A 19812-nucleotide genomic window follows, 5' to 3' on the forward strand; every position below is an offset into this window, starting at 1 on the left:
CCAGCGACTGTTTAATTACCAACCATCTTTAAAATATCTTCTTTTGTGTTCAGCAGAAGAAAGAAAGTCATACAGGTTTGGAACAACATGAGGGAGAGTAAATGAGGACAGCATTTTCATTTTTGGGTGAACTATCCCTTTAAGGTGCATGAGATGATCATTCAGAAGAAGGCTTGTATGATGAGTGTGTGTGTGTGTGTGTGTGTGTGTGTGTGTGTGTGTGTGTGTGTGTGTGTGAGAGTTCAGGAGTCTAAGTTCAGGATTGTGTGTGTGTGTGTGTGTGTGTGTGTGTGTGTGTGTGTGTGTGTGTGAGTGAGTGAGTGTGTGTGTGTGTGTGTGTGTGTGTGTGTGTGTGTGTGTGTGTGTGTGTGTGTGTGTGTGGATGTGTGTGTGTGTGAGTGAGTGTGTGTGTGTGTGTGTGTGTGTGTGTGTGTGTGTGTGTGTGTGTGTGTGTGTGTGTGTGTGAGTGAGTGTGTGTGTGTGTGTGTGTGGCCTGGTAAACCCTACATTAAAGGGTTAGTTCACCCAAAAATGAAAATTCTGTCAGTAATTACTCTCCCTCATGTTGTTCCAACCCCGTAAGACCTTCGTTCATCTTCGGAACACAAATTAAGATATTTTTGATGAAATCTGAGAGCTGGATCACCTCTCCATAGGCTGCTAGGTGACCGAAACTTGCTGGCCCAGAAAATGCATTAAAGAGATCGTTAATATAGTCCAAGTGACTACAGTGGCTTAATCTTAAGTTTATAAAGCGACGAGAATACTTTTTGTGCGCAAAAACAAACAAAAATAACGACTTTATTCCACTATTCATTTCCTTCTCTCTGGGCCTCTAGTTGGTTCACGTAGTGTTTTTGCGCAGCGCGTCTGTGTTGCACGTCAGACGCATCACACACATGACCAGCTTAGGCCAATTGTGAGCCTACGTGGTGACGTGCAACACAGACGCGCTGCGCAAAAACACTACGTGAACCAACTAGAGGCCCAGAGAGAAGGAAATGAATAGTGGAATAAAGTCGTTATTTTTGTTTGTTTTTGCGCACAAAAAGTATTCTCATCGCTTGATAAACTTAAGATTGAGCCACTGGAGTCACTTGGACTATATTAACGATCTCTTTAATGCATTTTCTGGGCCAGCAAGTTTCGGTCACCTAGCAGCCTATGGAGAGGTGATCCAGCTCTCAGATTTCATCAAAAATATCTTAATTTATGTTCCGAAGATGAACGAAGGTCTTACGGGGTTGGAACAACATGAGAGTGAGTAATTACTGACAGAATTTTCATTTTTGGGTGAACTAACCCTTTAAGGGGACAAAATGTCCCCACAAGGATGGCAATATCCGAAATCCTTATTCGTGTGGGGACATTTTTTGGTCCCCATGAGGAAAACAGCTTATAAATCAAAAAAGTGATGTCTTTTTTGAAAATGTGAAATTGCAGAAAGTTTTCTGTGATGGGTAGGTTTAGGGGTAGGGTTAGTGTAGGGGAATAGAATATACAGTTTGCACAGTATAAAAATCATTATGTCTATGGAAAGTCCCCATAAAACATGAAAACACTACATGTGTGTGTCTGTGTGTGTGTGTGAGTGAGTTTGCGTGTGTGCGTGTGTGTGTGTGTGTGTGTGTGTGTGAGTGAGTGAGTGAGTGTGTGTGTGTGTGTGTGTGTGTGTGTGAGAGTGAGTGTGTGTGTGTGAGTGAGTGTGCGTGCGTGCGTGCGAGCGTGCGTGTGTGTGTGTGTGTGTGTCACCGGTCGTGAGAGTCTCGTCACTGGAAGGCGTCCACGTATCGGCACACGAGTGTCTGGGCTCGTACTCTCTCAGCATGTGATGAAGCTGAGCTGCGTTTAGACTCCTGAACTCCATCCGGAGAGCCTTCCAGCACATCTGCAGACACACACACACACTCACACACATTACACACCCTTTAATGACGATTTACGTTCAATCCCGTTCCCATATATGGGGCACTAACTTCTTTTCATTGCAATAAAAACATCAATTGTTTTTGGGTGAGAAAATAAAAGTTCTCCATGTGAATCATATTCTGATCATCAGTGACGATTGTTCCACGAAGCCTATATATATGATTACGCGAGGAAAGAACTATTTCCGACTTTAAACAGTAATAAAAAAAATAAACTGCAGGATTACACATGGAGAACTTTTATTTTCTCGGCCAAAATAATAGATGTATTTATTGCAATGAAACGGATTTAGACTAATAATGTGTCCGCTTTTTGTAAAGACATGTAAACATAAAAAAGTAGTGCCCTGGTGAGGGAACGAAATCACTTTTAGACACTTTTCCTAGTTCACCTTATGTCCTGATAGTGATGATGAAGATCGAGTGTTTTCCACCCTGATGACAACTAATAATGTTTTAACCTTGTTACGTTAGCATAAAACATTATTTAACAACACAGTTTTCTGAAATGTTTTATTTGGATGTTTGTCTAATGTTTTTTTTAAAATGTAACTTGTTTCGGAATGTTCAGAAAACATTCAAATGTAACGTTTCCATAATGTGTGAAGAACGATACAACGTTCACATAACCGAGAGAAAATGTTTTTCACATTGCTCTTTTTATTTTAATCCATTTAATTAATTTTAGTAGTTACTTAGTTTCATCTTATTTTATTTAAATGTAATTTATTTATTTACTTTAATCAATTTAAATATAATGTATTAATTTATTATTTATTTATTTTAATCATTGTATTAATTTAGTTTATTTAAATCATTTTTATTATTTTAATCAAATTATTTTAATATATTGTATTCATTTATTATTTTAATTTGTTTGTATTAAAATGTATTTATTTAAGTTTAATCTTATTTTTATTTAATTTATGTTTTGAGTTTAATCAAATTTATTTTATTTAAATAAACATTTATAAAAAAATATTTAATGTATTAATTTATTTATTTTTATCATTTTTATGTACCGTATTTATTTTAATTTAAATAAAGTTCATTGATTTTAATCAATTTATTTTATTATAATGCATTAATTTATTATTTATTTATTTTAAATGTATTTTATGTTTCAAATTAATTTATTTTGTTAATGTAATTTAATTTATGTTTTTAGTTGAATAAAATGTGTTTCATTTATTTAAATACTATTCTATTTATTTGTTTAATGTATTAATTTATCATTTATTTATTTTTATTATTTTCATTATTTTCAAAAAAACGTCTCACATTAATGCATCTCACTATAGCTTCTATTTGGTGTCGCAGGACGAGATCATCGGTTACGTGTCAGACGCAGCCGTGTCTTATCCAGCATCTTTATCTAATGCCGTGAAAGAATCTCTTTGTGCTCACGAAGCTTTATCCTTTAATGAGTAATGCTTCCTGTTAATTATTTCTGAGGAACATACTAATGCGAGATTGTGATGGAAGAGGAATGCATCTGTAATAAGACGGGAATGCAAACAAGACTCTTTCCTTTCATGCATGCTCAACTAGGGCAATATTTAAGGTTTTAGGTGAACCTTCATCCTTCCCTCGGATTTTCACTCGGAAAATATTAAGAAAAAAATGTAAAAATTGAGTGTTCATCAGAGGGATCCAAGACCCCAGGACTTTTGTCGCACTTGAACCACGAATACACACACACACACACAAAAAGATTTGAATGGATCTGAGGAGTTTTATGGTTGAAATTTAAAAAAGTAACAAATCCTTCCCTCGCGGGTCAATCTGACTCCCATAGGAATGAATGGAGTGCGAGGAATGCTTCAGTTCACATAGAAAAAAACAAAAAATGCTCACAATTCAAACTAACAATGCTAAAACTTTACCAAAAAAATTGATTTTATAATGTCTACATGTGTATCTGAATGCACACTGAAGTGAAATGACTTTAGGACCCAGCGGAACGGCTCATTTGCTCCATATAGAGCTATAAGCCCGTCTAGAGTCATGAAATATCATGTTATATTATTATTATCCAAAGGAGGTAAACAAAGACACACAATGTAGATATTTAGAGATGAATTAAAAGGGTTATGCATGAAATTGAGAGTTATTTAGAATTAAAGTTTATGCTTAAATGACTATTTATTTATTATTTATTGATCAAATCTAGTAATTTAAAGGTAAATAAAATAAAAAATAACAAAAAATCTCCCAAAAAAATGGTATTAAAAAATAGAAGAAATATTATCAAAATTAAATACAATAAGCTTTCTGGACAAAATAAAAATAATATATATATATATATATATGTTTAGGGTTTTGGGTCCTGCGAGGGAAGGATTTGTTACAGGATGCGAGGGAAGGATGAAGCTTAAATAATATTTTGAATCAATGTGAACAGAATGAGCACCTGTAAGAGGTTCTCCCTCGGTGTGGCCAGTAGATTGACGGCGGAGGAGATCTTGAGAAGATAACCGTGAGCCAGATCCCCGAGTCCGGCACTGTGAGCCCAGTCCATCAGCAGGTCCAGATTAGCCCTGATCTGAACCCCACGGGACCAGTGGAAAAACGTCCCGCCGGACCCTTCACACATGAGCAGAAGCATTGCTGAACATCAAGTCGAGTCTCCTTCATTTATACAGCGCTTTAACAATATAGATGTTTCACAGCAGCTTTACAGTGATAACAGGAGATTACAGTAACAGAGAGTGTTTAGGCTTTACAGCAGATCTAGAATAAAGTTATTGTCCAGATAAAGTTAGTTTTGATCGATTCACTTCCAAAGATCATTAGTTATTAACTTAGGGGCCGCTAACACACACCGTTCTCACAGAAAACAGAAACTTTTAATGTGTTCTGGACGTTCATTCACACAACAGTGTTTGAGGCTCGAGAACACACACTCTGAAACAGATTCAAAGGTGCAAGCATTGAAATATTATGAAAAACGTTATCATCTCCACATAAACTTCAAAAACGTGAATCTGTGAGAACGCTGACGGCGTGCATCATGTGTTAAATCAATATGAGTATTTAAATATATGTGTGTGCAGGCATGTAGTCTTTCTTTACAAATTGACCTCACCAAATTACTTGTCTGGCCTTAAAAACTCATAATACTGAATTTTTTGTCATTTCCGCGTGTGAACTGGAATCGTTTTGACAACGTTTAATAGTGATGTAGTACTCGAGTCCGGTCTTGAGACCGATTTCTGCTTTCTCGGTCTCGACTCGGACTCGACCCTTCAAAGACTCGGTCTTGACTCGGACTCGGCATAGGCGGTCTCGTCCCCATCACTAGTCCACTAGAATACATACCACTAGAAAATTTTTATTTGCTCTGCATGTCCTAACTATGATTAAAAAAGTCAGGGTGGGCTTAACATGCACTCTAAAAACTGCTGGGTTGTGTTAACCCAATTTTGGGTCAAATATGGTCTCACCCAACGTTGGGTTAAAAATTCAATTTAAAAATGGACAAACCCAGCCGTTGGTTTACATTTTTATTGTAACCAATGCAATTTGTCCATTTTTAAATTGCATTTTTTAACCCAACGTTGGGTGAGACCATATTTGACCCAAAATTGGGTTAACACAACCCAGCAGTTTTTAGAGTGTGTTGATGACAGAGCAGCACTGTTGAAGCAGTTTAGAAAAATAGGCAGAAGATGTGTGGTAGGGATTTTTTTAATGATAGTAAAAGCATAGTCCATATTAAGACATTAAGACTGCTCCTCTAAACAATTCAATCTAGCTTAGTCTGTAGGCCTAACTGTTGATTATTAACTGGGGTGATATTAAATCATGAATATGAAAACTGACATGTTTTTATGGTCTTGGTCTCGACTCCTAAAGACTCGGTCTTGACTTGGACTCGACTGAATTTGAAAACCAACGGACTCGGTCTCGACTCGGACTCGACCCTTCAAAGACTCGGTCTTGACTCGGACTCGGCATAGGCGGTCTCGTCCCCATCACTAACGTTTAATGTGTACAGAGGTCACATCTGACCAATCTGCATCTATCGATTATTTTAGTATTCTACCGATTATTCCATCGATTAATCGGATAAAAAATTGTGGTATTAAAAATAGATCCAAGTGAACAAATGCCTTTAAAATGACTTATATAATTAAGTTATATAATTTAAAATGAAATATATAATAAGCAAATAAATAAAGTATCAAAGTAAGTTATCATGGGTTTTATTGAACAACACTAAAAATACACCATGTAAAATAAATGATTTAAACTAATATAAACATAACTTATGTGTCACAGTTGTGTTCTGAGTTTTCATTAGTCACATGTCTTTGCTCTGTTTTCCCGCCACTCATTTGTTTCTATGGTTACCGTCATCATCAGTTCAGTTGTTTCACCTGTTTAGTCATCTTCGTCATGTCTCACCTGTGTTAATCAGTGTAATCTGTGTTTGTATTTCTGTCAGTCCTTATCCGATCTCCGTCTTATTTAGTGTGTGTGTTGCTGTTCCTGTTCTGCCGTCCTGTGTTTAATTACTAATGAACCTTCGTTGTGGAATTATATCCTCGTTTCCGTCTGCCTTCCTGCAACCCACCGTGATATTATGTACATTACGTATTATAACAAACGGCCTGGTGTTAGTTGTTGTTGCTCTACGACATGATCAAATCCTAGTTTAATACTGGCCAAACAACATATTCAAATGTCGACTTCATCTTTGATATTTGGTCACTTTTGTACGACAGAAATGCAACAGCCGTTTAAACTTTTATTTTGAAATCGCGATACAATTTGCATATTTAGAAACATATTTATGTATTCTCATGTGTTGGCGTAGATTTACAAATGAGTTGCGTTACAAATCTTGTGAAATGTCGCACACTGCGTTCTCAGATGAACGTTAAGCAACACAAACGAGTTTGAGAAACGTATCTATCCATCATAAAACTTGTGGCGTTACTCGACTTGCATAGGCCGTTTGGCGGAAGCTAGTTATTTTAGTCAATTAAGTTTTAAATATGGATATTTTTCTTACACGAACGCATTGCTTCACTTCAGAAGACCTTTAATAACCCGCCGAAGCCTGTGGAGCACTTTATGATGGACAGATGCACTTTTATGATGGACAGATGCACTTTATGATGATGGACAGATGCACTTTTATGATGGACAGATGCACTTTTATGATGGATAGATGCACTTTTATGATGGACAGATGCACTTTTATGATGGACAGATGCACTTTATGATGGACAGATGCACTTTATGATGGACAGATGCACTTTTATGATGGACAGATGCACTTTATGATGGATAGATGCACTTTTATGATGGACAGATGCACTTTTATGATGGACAGATGCACTTTATGATGGACAGATGCACTTTTATGATGGACAGATGCACTTTATGATGGATAGATGCACTTTATGATGGACAGATGCACTTTATGATGGACAGATGCACTTTTATGATGGACAGATGCACTTTATGATGGACAGATGCACTTTATGATGGACAGATGCACTTTTATGATGGACAGATGCACTTTATGATGGATAGATGCACTTTATGATGGACAGATGCACTTTTATGATGGATAGATGCACTTTATGATGGATAGATGCACTTTATGATGGATAGATGCACTTTATGATGGATAGATGCACTTTTATGATGGACAGATGCACTTTTATGATGGACAGATGCACTTTATGATGGACAGATGCACTTTTATGATGGACAGATGCACTTTATGATGGATAGATGCACTTTATGATGGACAGATGCACTTTTATGATGGACAGATGCACTTTATGATGGATAGATGCACTTTTATGATGGACAGATGCACTTTTATGATGGACAGATGCACTTTATGATGGACAGATGCACTTTTATGATGGACAGATGCACTTTATGATGGATAGATGCACTTTATGATGGACAGATGCACTTTTATGATGGATAGATGCACTTTATGATGGATAGATGCACTTTATGATGGATAGATGCACTTTATGATGGATAGATGCACTTTATGATGGATAGATGCACTTTATGATGGACAGATGCACTTTATGATGCACTTTATGATGGATAGATGCACTTTATGATGGATAGATGCACTTTTATGATGGATAGATGCACTTTATGATGGACAGATGCACTTTATGATGGATAGATGCACTTTATGATGGATAGATGCACTTTATGATGGACAGATGCACTTTATGATGGACAGATGCACTTTTATGATGGACAGATGCACTTTATGATGGATAGATGCACTTTATGATGGACAGATGCACTTTATGATGGATAGATGCACTTTATGATGGACAGATGCACTTTTATGATGGATAGATGCACTTTATGATGGATAGATGCACTTTATGATGGACAGATGCACTTTATGATGGACAGATGCACTTTTATGATGGACAGATGCACTTTATGATGGATAGATGCACTTTATGATGGATAGATGCACTTTTATGATGGATAGATGCACTTTTATGATGGACAGATGCACTTTTATGATGGATAGATGCACTTTTATGATGGACAGATGCACTTTTATGATGGATAGATGCACTTTTATGATGGATAGATGCACTTTTATGATGGATAGATGCACTTTTATGATGGATAGATGCACTTTATGATGGATAGATGCACTTTTATGATGGACAGATGCACTTTTATGATGGATAGATGCACTTTTATGATGGATAGATGCACTTTTATGATGGACAGATGCACTTTTATGATGGATAGATACACTTTAATGATGGACAGATGCACTTTTATGATGGATAGATGCACTTTTATGATGGATAGATGCACTTTATGATGGATAGATGCACTTTTATGATGGACAGATGCACTTTTATGATGATAGATGCACTTTTATGATGGATAGATGCACTTTAATGATGGATAGATGCACTTTTATGATGATAGATGCACTTATGACGGATAGATGCACTTTTATGATGGATAGATGCACTTTAATGATGGATAGATGCACTTTTATGATGGATAGATGCACTTTAATGATGGATAGATGCACTTTTATGATGGATAGATGCACTTTTATGATGGATAGATGTATAGGGATATATAGGGATTAGTGAACGAGTGAATGAGAGAGCGTTTCGGACACAGCTCATGTCTCACCTCTCTCCATCAGCAGGTTGAACAGCAGAGCATTGATGAAGAAGAAGATGTAGGCGAAGAGTTGCTGTCGGATCTGTGGATGCACCTGGAAGACTGTGAGTGAATGCAGTGTTTGTGTGCAGATGTGCAGGACTCGCCTGATGTCCTCGGGAACATGCAGCGTCCCGCTCTCCGAGAACGCATTACTGTCCAGAAAGCCCGGCAGAAGCGGGTACAGCATCTGACCAACACACACAGGAATACTCATCAGTCATCGTTACACAACCACACTGAGATGAAGCGGAGAAAACACTAGATCGGAATAACGATGGACACAACAGACACAGCTACGACACCAAACACCTGTTGATGTCAAGCTGGCCGGCAAAGATTATTATTATTTATTTTTTTTATATATATATATATAATTGTTTTCATTTATTTTTTTATTATAATTATTTTATTATTATTATTTTTTAATTCTATTTTTTATTTAATTTTGATATTTTATTATAATTTTTTAAATATATATTTTATTGTATGTATTATTATGAATTGAATTGAATTTTTGTCCACCTCTGCAAAGCTGGTTTGGAATTATTTTTATTGGTAAGAAATTATTTAAATACATTTGAATTACTACTAAAAAATGTTTATCTTCAAGTTTGTGTGTCTAAGACTGCTCTAATATTGAGTTAAACAATGCTCTGTTGACTAGTACAAATTAATTTTTTTCACGTAATATTTTAATAATTTGTAGTAATTTTTATGATCAACTTTTTATGCAATGCAAAATAAAGGCCAGTTCATTTATTTAATTTGTTTTCTTTAATGTAAGTTGCAAAAAAAAAAAAAAAAAAATCACATTTCATGCATGAAAATATATAGCTGTGTTAATATTTTCTTAAGTTTAAATATAATTAATTTGGGAGTCCTTGACATCACAACATTGATTCCTGTATAGTGTCTATTTTTATTTATTTATTTATTTTTATTTCTATATAGTTTTTTTTTTTTTTTTGCTACTTTAGTACATAAAGTTAAACTCAATGAAAATGAGAAGTAAAATAACTGAAATAAAATAAGTTTGTTTATTTATATTTATGTTATTTCAGTTAATATTTATTTTTATGGTTTTAGTTTTACACTGGACCACTTAATAAGCTGTTTTTTAACTTGATTTAACCCATACATTTTAATTTTGTTTGTATAAATGAATGCATTTAGATTAATTCAAGGATGCTAAATCATATTTTTGACTTGAATAAAACCAGTTCATTTTGATGTTATTTCATTACCATTTTTTTTTTAGTGTACTTAACTATACTAACCCTGTTACTAATGTAGTATGTGATTCTATAAACACCTGTGCTGTATTAGATTTGACTATATTTCAATAATGTATTGTTAAGGCTCTTTCTAAGTCACCACGAAATCAAATTGGACAGTTCAGTTACACTTTATTTTAAGGTGTCATTGTTACAGTGTAATTATGTATTTAAGTACTGAGTAATATTAATTAACTACATGTGCTTACTATAGGGTTAGGGTGGGATTAGGGTTTGGTTGAGGGTTAGTTTTATAGTTATCACTATAGTAACTACATGTGACAAGGACACTAAAAAAAAGTGTTACCGACAATTCTTATTTTTCTAATGGAATATTGCAGTGATTATCATTAATGATTTATCAGTGCACATCATTACTGTGTTAATAATAAGTTCCTCTTGCAGCATCTCTTCTCTTCTCTGATGACGAGGGCGGGGCTATAACCTGTCACTCACATGAGATCAGCCAATAGCAAACCACAGCCATCCAATCAATTCCCCACAGACACAATCAAGCCCCGCCCACATTTGTTCTTGCTCCAGAAGCGTTTCACTCGGATATACGAGAGAAGAAAAGACTAGCACGACTTCATGAGGACTTTAAAGACAAGATTATCCATTTAGTTCTTATCAGAAAAGAAGGCAACAGAACTTCCTCCAACCCAACAAACACAAGCTCTGCTCAGTGTCCGCCATGATCTCACTGATTACGCTTCTTCATCATCCTCTGGTCTTCATCATCAGAGGTTCAGGGTCACGGACCGAAGACCAAACAACCACAAGCTTTCTTTCTCTTCATCTCACATCCTTCCCTCCCGCTAATCCTGTCACGACCCTAAACGACTCTAATAAAGATGTTGATTGTCTGCCCTGGTGAAAAAGAGAATCTTTATTGTATTTGAAATATATTCCCTTTTTCAATAGTACATTGCAAATATACTAACAAAATTTGTTACTATCTTTAAATATATTAAAAGTATATTAGCATTACCTATTTTCACAATGCAACTTTTAACACACTTTAAAATAATTGTACTTTAGTATATTTTCTAAAAAATATATTTTAGAAAAATATACTTGAAGTGAAAATTCTGTTTATTTTTTAAAAGTGTATTTATTTGCACTTTATTAAAAATATATTTTAGGTATATTTTTGAACTGTGTGCTGGAAATAATAATTGTAACAATGCATTGTAAGTATACTTTCAAAATACATTATAGTATACAATAGTGTATTGTACAAAGTATAGCTAAGTATTATTTGTTTATTAATGTGCATTTGTTATTGAAGACAAAGGTATTATTGAGCATATACTTTTTACTCAAATATAATACACTTATGGAATATTGCTTGTGTGTTTCAAAGACACTCATAAAGAATTAACACAATGTAATGTACTTGTAACACAAAATAAAGTACACTTTAATATCACTAATCAAGCATGTAATTAGTCCCTACAGGCATATACTTAAAGTATACTTGAAGTCGCATACAAAAGTACACTAAATACACTTAGGGCCCTATTTTAATGATCTGAAACGCAAGTATCAAGCGCGAAACGCAAGTAACTTTGTGGGCGGATCTCAGGCGCTGTTGCTATTATACCGGCGGGATAAACGACTCTTGCGCCCGACGCAAATCTAAAATGTGTTGGTCTGAAGTCGCTTCATTACTCATAGGTGTGGTTTGGGTGTAACGTGAAATAAACCAATCAGAGCGTCATCTCACATTCCCTTTAAGAGCAGGCGCGCTTGTTCCATGGCGGATTGCTATAATAACGGCGGATTTGCCAGGAGCGGTTCACAGCCGAGGAGACCGGCGTTCCCGTCAGGGCCGTAAAACACAGAGAAGTGACATTGGGGATGGAGAAACACACACAGATTAGCTTCGCTTAAACAGGCGTATGATAATTTGGGTAAATGTGTAAGCTAGATTTATGCCTATTTTCACATCTTCATGGACACAACAATGATTTCCCTCATGTGGTAATATTTTTCCTTGTAATAATGTATGATTTGCAAAAATGGAAACTGCTGTGTCTGTGTGTAGATGAGAGAAGCAAAGTGTGTGTGTGTTGTGCACACGCTACATTATGGCCAAGCATGCGCCCTTAAAATAGCTTCTGAATAACATGAGCAACGCGCCGCTGACTTTAGACGAGGTTTCTGCTGGTCAGTGGCGGAATTGTTTTCTGAAACTGCAAAATAGCACCAGGGAACGTTTGCGCCGGAACACGCCTCCTCTTTTCCCTGAACCGCCCCCGGGAGCGCAAGTTCATTCCATAATTTACCGGCGTGCGTCTGTGGAGGGAAAAGTCCGCTGTGCGCGGGTGAGAAATAGGAATGAGACATGCGGCGGTGTGCAAAGTCAATTGCGCTGGGTGCGAGATAGAGCCCTTAAAGTTATGCTTTACTACAATTTAATTACAGCTAAAATATACTTAGTAGCCTACAAAATTAATTGTTCCAAAATGGCACACTTCAAGTTAGCTAATCATTAACACACTTGAAGTAAAGTGAAATAGTGTGTCTGCAAGTATTCTTCGCATGTCTTGTATTCACCAGGGTGGATGAAGATGAAACACATGTGTCTGCCATTTTCTGCCATCCCTGTTTCTATCAACACTTCAAACTCCAGCAACGAGCGTGTGAACTCATCTCCAGCTGGCGGCGGGAGTGATATAGAGTCGGAGAATCCCTGAAAGAGTCCTGTATGAGGCACACAGCGCAGAAACACAATGCTGGTTTTGTTCAGAGTAATGTAGTGCAGACAGACAGCTGAACCCAGTCTGCGCTCGTCATACGTATAGATCCGCGTCTCACACACTCACACTGTCTTGGCAGTCGCTGTGAGCTTTGGCAGTGAGTTTAGAAAGTATTCACCCGAAACCATAGAGAGAAAAAGTGGAAAAAGTGAGGCGTACAACCAGACTGCTCCCCCGAACTAGAACTGAGGTTCACATATGAAAGTTCTCAACGGCGATATTGTCTCTTCACTGATCAGTTCACAATATATCAAAAGGATTAGTTCACTTTAAAATGAAAATTAAGTCATTGTTTACTCATGTTGCTGTCAAACTCGCTTTAGGTTGAGGGCCGGATGGCCTTTTTTAAACCTTAGTGCGCTGACAATTAATATTTATATTAATAAATCAATAAAACTAGAAAAACACTGCTTTGTGAAAACATTTTTACAGTGAAAAGATTAATGTTTCATTATTTTTTATTAAGGATGCCCTGAATATAATTTTTCATGGCTGAATCCAATACCAGTTGCCTTTTTTCTCCCTGTAGTCAATACTTTTATCGCTTAAAACTCATCTTTGATCACCAAATGACATATGTAAAATGTTTTATCCTTGAATTTTTTTTTCATGACTTAAAATATCTTGAATGTAACGCGACACCCTTGCCTCATTTAGTATGCGCGGTTCTATGAATATGCAAATGAGCCCCGCCTCCACTCACTCACTCAGCTCAGAGATCCACTGGTTGACGATCACACGTTGATCTGATTGGTTAGGAAGTTTGTGACGTCAGATTCCAAATGATTCCAACTAAACGGACTCTGATATTCCTTTACATTTAGAAAGATTTTTAAAACTAAATCGCTATAGTTATCGTCCCTGGTGTGAACGGCCCATTTCTATCTAATTGTTTGACAACCCTAATTTTTAAATAATAGTTCAAACAATGGCACGTGAAAATATTTTAATTTAAATGTAATATTTAATTTAAGCATTTTTATTTGTATTGCATCTTCCATCTCTTTCCTGGTCACTGTCACCTGTGATTTGCCGACTGGCAATATTCTCTGTAAAGCTGATTCACAATGATTTTTATCAAAATATGATGCATATAGTGAAACATGTTGAAAGCATTTCTCTTCATCTAACATTAACTGTGAATACTGAGTGTCCATCACTGGGAATCACCAACAAAACATGCTTTTCTGAGTTAAAGCTGACCCGCAGCTGTTTCCTTCTCAGCAAGATACAATCACACACAACTTCAGCAGAGAAAACAGAGCCTGTTATTGTAGTCGTAAAACATCAGTTTGCTCTCCAACCCGTCGTGTTTGTTTTTGATTCAATTTTCCTATTGAAAATATTGACTTCATAATGGAGCCCTGGCACTGTGCAAGCACAGAAGAGGACATTTTCCACGCTTTTAAAGTATAAAATGTCATTTACAGAGGAGTGGATGCTTCGTGCCATCAGTGCAAACCACAGTTTAATCATTTCCACTCTCAATGCACATCAATAAAAACATTTCTCAGAGTTAAAATGCTAAGATGAAAAATTTCCTCAAGGAAAATTCCCACGACTAACTTTTGGATTTACTTTATTGCATGCTAAATGTGATTATCTTCATAATGAATAGAAATGAGTCACAGATAAGGTTAATTTACTAAATAAATACAAATTGTCCTGTGATTAGCATCATTATGTGGTTTGGCCTTTAATATTCAAACAAACTTGTTGGTGTAAAACATGAGAAAGTGAGAAAAAAATCAAAGGTTGTTGTTTCAATTTACTGTTGGCCAGAAGTACGGCTCACATTCCAATAAACCCAATTTTCTGTTTCCACAGAAAAGCACAAAACGTTGGACGTTGCATTGCACTAAATCAAATCACAGCCATTCAAAGAGTCTCTTGGAACAAAGATGAATTATAATTTCCTAAAGGGCGAGAGGTTTGAGGATTTTCCCATGCAGAATACAAATCAATCCTAAATCCGGGCTTTGCCAAATTACGTCTGAACATTGAAGAGTCTGTGAGAAACGAGCTTGTAAAATATAACCCAGGATGCATTTCATCATTTTAGGGCTTTAGGTCAAAGGGTTTATATATGTACACTATCATTTAAGAGTTTGGGGTCGGTAAGATTTTTAAATTGCTCACTGAGGCTGAATTTATTTGATCAAAAATACAGTAAAAACTGTGAAATATTATTGCAATTTAAAATATCTATTTTCTATGTGAATATACAGTAAAGTGTAATTTATTCCTGTGATCAAAGCTGAATGTTCAACATCATTACTCCAGTCTTCAGTGTCACATGATCCTTCACAAATCACTCTAATATGATGATTTGATGATCAAGAAACATTTATGATTATTATCAGAGTTGAAAACAGTTCATGTTTGTGTGGAAACTGTGATATACTTTATTTTTCAGGATTCTTTGATGAATGTTACATTATAAATGTCTTACTATCATTTTTTGGCAATTTAATGTGTCTAAATACATTTATAAAAGTAACTAAAAACACTGAATAAAAGTGTTACTTTCTTAAACTTAAAAAAAATCTTACTGACCCCAAAGCTTTTCTAGTTTTGCAGATAAATATGAATTGGGTCAACATGGATTTCTTTAAAGTCCGTCTGTGGTGAAAATCCAGCTTTTAATGTTGTTTATGTGTCTATGTGGTGTTTTTAATCTGCTTTAAGACAAAGCATGTGTAAATTCATAAGTCGACAGCATTGCTGAGTATTTCCTCCTTAAAACTGCAGTGAACCAAAGACAGTCTCAAAAACACGCTTTGAAATTGCTGGTGTTTCTGACGTCACAAACTACCTTGTAACCAATCAGATCAACGTGTGATCGACAACCAGTGGATCTCTGAGCTGAGGGAGTGAGTGGAGGCGGGGCTCATTTGCATATTCATAGAACTGCGCATACTAAATGAGGCAAGGGTGTCGAGATACATTCAAGATATTTTAAGACATGAAGATGAAAAATGTTTAAATATGTCAGTTTGGTGATCAAAGATGAGTTTTAAGGGATAAAATGATTGAGTACAGGGGGACTTTAAATACTTGAGTGTTGTTAACTAATATATATAGTTGGAGCTGGAGATGACTGAATGGAAAAAGCACATCATATCAAACCAACTGTGCAAAACAACTTGTGTTTATCTCTGTTTCCATCTTATATTTGAATACACAAACTGATCCAAACTAAGAGCACAGACTCATTCAGCCGAAGAAATGCTAAACTCTGTATAATTCCCCTCCGTCACTCAGTGGAAGAGAGTTATCAGCGGACAGCACTCGCCTCACCAGAGCGGAGAGAAACTCTGATAACACTCTATACAACTCAGACTCAGTGCAACTCTGGCCTTCTCAGTCTGATGCACACACAACCAACAGATTCTGCTGGGGTTTCACTGTAAATCTGCCAACAGTCATGAGAAGGCTCTAGTAAGCTAAAACTAAAACCTTAAAAAAATGTTAGTTGAAAAAAAATTTTTTTTTCAAAAAAACCTAAACTTATTTTTTTCCAGCTATAGTAGCCAAGGCAACACTTATTTTCACTTTCATTTAGTTTAAATTGATGTACTAAGCTAAATAAAACTGAAATAAAGAAGTAATAAAAGTTGTATAGATATATTTCATAAAAAATAATAATAATGACAAAACACTTAACTTTAAATAAAATTCTAATGAAAACAGAAAATGTAAAAATATGATAAATTGATTCAGATGTGGAGCTATATTTTACTATAAATTTTGTGAATGTGAATGTCTTGTGACTCACTCATAAATACTTTCATTACTGGATGAATCTGCGTTTTTGAACGAATCTCTTGAATGAATGATACAATGACTCACTCATAAAGACATGTTTCATTACATAAAAAAATGTTTCATTACTGGATGAATCAGTGTTTTTGAACGAATCTCTTGAATGAATGATTCAATAACTCATAAAGACATCAAATGTTTCATTACTGGATGAATCAGCGTTTTTGAACGAATCTCTTGAATGGATGATTCAATGACTCACTCATAAAGACATCAAATGTTTCATTACTGGATGAATCAGCGTTTTTGAATGAATCTCTTGAATGAATGATTCAATGACATATTTTTTACTGTGTTTCTATCTGAACAATAAACTTTTATCCCAGTACTTCTGTGATAATACAGTGAATACAGTGGGGTCTAAAAGCCTGAGACCACTAGTGAAATAGATATGAAAATCTCACAGATGTATGATACACTAGATTCATTCATATCCACAAGCCAAGAAGGTCCGTCGAGGTCACATACGAGCAAGACATCTGGAAGCGCTTGAGATCGATTCTGCGTTCAACCACACTCACAAGGCCAGTGTTTTTCTAGGCCTGCTAACCTGACTTCCTGATAATGAGTTATTCATCACAGACAGCCACACTGAAACAAGCTTACAGCGCTCTTTTGCCTGAAGATAGAGTCTGATTATTGTTCTTATGTACAATCTGCAATGCCATCGAGTTGACTATATGTAAGATAAATGCTTTTGTGGTGCAAAGAAAGATAGTGACCCTATTTTCACTGCATTGACATTAAGGACAGAATCCACTCAAACCTGCATGAAATTACAATTCACTCTAACTATTTTCTAATCGCATATAGGTCTTAATGTAAACAATTAATCTGCGCATGTTACGTTTTTTTTTTTAAATTTACCTTATAATATTTAATCAAAATCTGATTCCAGTCGTCTAGTCTGCTTAAAGTCTCCCTGTGGTCAATAATTTTATCCTTTAAAACTCATCTTTGATCACCAAAATGACATATTTAAATGTTTTTTCCTTGAAAATAATTCTTCATGGCTTAAAATATCTTGAATGTAACTCGACACCCTTGCCTCATTTAGTATGTGCGTCCTCTATGAATATGCAAATGAGCCCCGCCTCCACTCACTCACTCAGCTCAGAGATCCACTGGTTGACGATCACACGTTGATCTGATTGGTTACAAGGTAGTTTGTGACGTCAGAAACACCAGCGATTTCAAAGCGTGTTTTTGAGACTGTCTTTGGTTCACTGCAGTTTTAAGGAGGAAATACTCAGCAATGCTGTCGACTTATGAACTTACACATGCTTTGTCTTAAAGCAGATTAAAAACACCACATAGACACATAAACAACATTAAAAGCTGGATTTACACCACAGGGGGACTTTAACATGTTAAATAAAATGGATAGTTCACCCAAAACAACATTGGACCCCATTGACTTTCATTGTATGTACAAAAAAACACTTTCACAAACAGATTTTGAAAATGTGATGACAGAATGATCATTTTTGGTTGAACTGTCTCTTTAAGTATGAGGATGTCCTGACCTTGGTGAGATAATAGACACACTGCTGGAAGGTGAACATAAGAACCTCCTCCAGAACCGTCATGGCCTCTTCGCTGGCCGACCGCACCGATGAAAGCCGAAGCTCCAGAACCGCTAAAATACAACCAGAGACATGCAGAGCCACTGAATCTGAACCGACACATCACATTATTCTAGTGCTGGCAATTGATTAAAAAAATGTACTCGATTAATCACACGTTTTTCTGTGATTAATCGCGATTAATCGCAATTAAAAATTTTTTTTATATGTTTTTAATACATTTTATTATTTAATAATTTCACAGTTAATCTCCAAATTAATGTAGAAACAACATAAACACAGTTTAATACTTGTTTAATGGGATCTTTTTATGAATGAAGGTCAGCATTACTGATATTAATACAGCTACTGATGTCTCAATGAAAGATTTTACACTTTAATTATAGCCTTTTAACATTATTGAAAGCCATCATTTAAAAAAAAACATTTATTAGGCTTCAAAAAATATAACAACTTTTAATTTAAGTGAACTTCAAACAATCCTCACATAAATTGAATTAAGTTCAATTTGCTATTACAATACAGAAATTGAATAAAGTTATCAAAAGGAGGAGGAGCTCAGCTGTCCTCATGAAGTGAGTCTGGAGGAAAAGCGTGTTATTAATGTTGTGTTTTGTTGGACAAGAGGTTCATAAATGCGTCTCATGTCTGGAAAGATGTTTGACTCGTGTTGCTTTTTCAAATGCTCGTTATAAGCGACTCAAACTCAGAGCTTTCAGAGTGAGCCGTGTTTCCTGAGCCGTACGGCACTGACACGCTGCACATTACACACACAGACTTTACCATTTCATAATCACGATAAGCCAAATGTGATTTCATGTAAATTGCGATTAATCGTGCAGCCCTAACGGACACATCACATTATTCACATAAGAATGCATTTGATTTTGAACTCTACCAATGCAGTCTTCCTCCTCCTCCTCTTCCTCCTGGGAGATCCCGTGCAGAAGACGAGGAAGATCCTGGTGAATGAAGTGAAGGATCTCGATGGAGTTGGCCATCCACAGCACCAGCGGCTCCAGGCCCCGGATCAGCCAGTCTTCCGCTTCTGAGTCACGTCTGCTTGCGTCACAAGAGCCAGGAAAACCTGGTTTTAATGTAAGCTGAGATATTGAATTTTAATTCCTCTGGTTATGAATTGATGAGAAACAAGTTCCTGTTCTTACATTTCAGGCTGCAGCGCTGCAAGTTCTTTCGCCTTTTCCTGTATTAAGGTATAAAAGATATACAACAA

At 35.9% G+C, this 19812-nt stretch overlaps 1 protein-coding gene across 1 annotated transcript in view; it reads right to left on the minus strand.

Moving 5' to 3' along the window:
- The window catches only part of radil2b (Ras association and DIL domains 2b), a 52986-nt gene that overhangs the window by 9836 nt on the left and 23338 nt on the right, over positions 1-19812 (minus strand). The window contains exons 6-11 of the mRNA XM_079851979.1: positions 19745-19782; positions 19477-19637; positions 18519-18631; positions 9096-9315; positions 4342-4514; positions 1753-1888 (exon numbers count right to left, since the gene is read on the minus strand). Of these exons, the coding sequence (XP_079708105.1) occupies positions 1753-1888; positions 4342-4514; positions 9096-9315; positions 18519-18631; positions 19477-19637; positions 19745-19782 (841 nt within the window). The remainder of the gene's footprint in view (positions 1-1752; positions 1889-4341; positions 4515-9095; positions 9316-18518; positions 18632-19476; positions 19638-19744; positions 19783-19812) is intronic.

This window comes from Squalius cephalus, assembly GCF_949319135.1.
Source record: "Squalius cephalus genome assembly, chromosome: 19".
NCBI lineage: Eukaryota > Metazoa > Chordata > Actinopteri > Cypriniformes > Leuciscidae > Squalius > Squalius cephalus.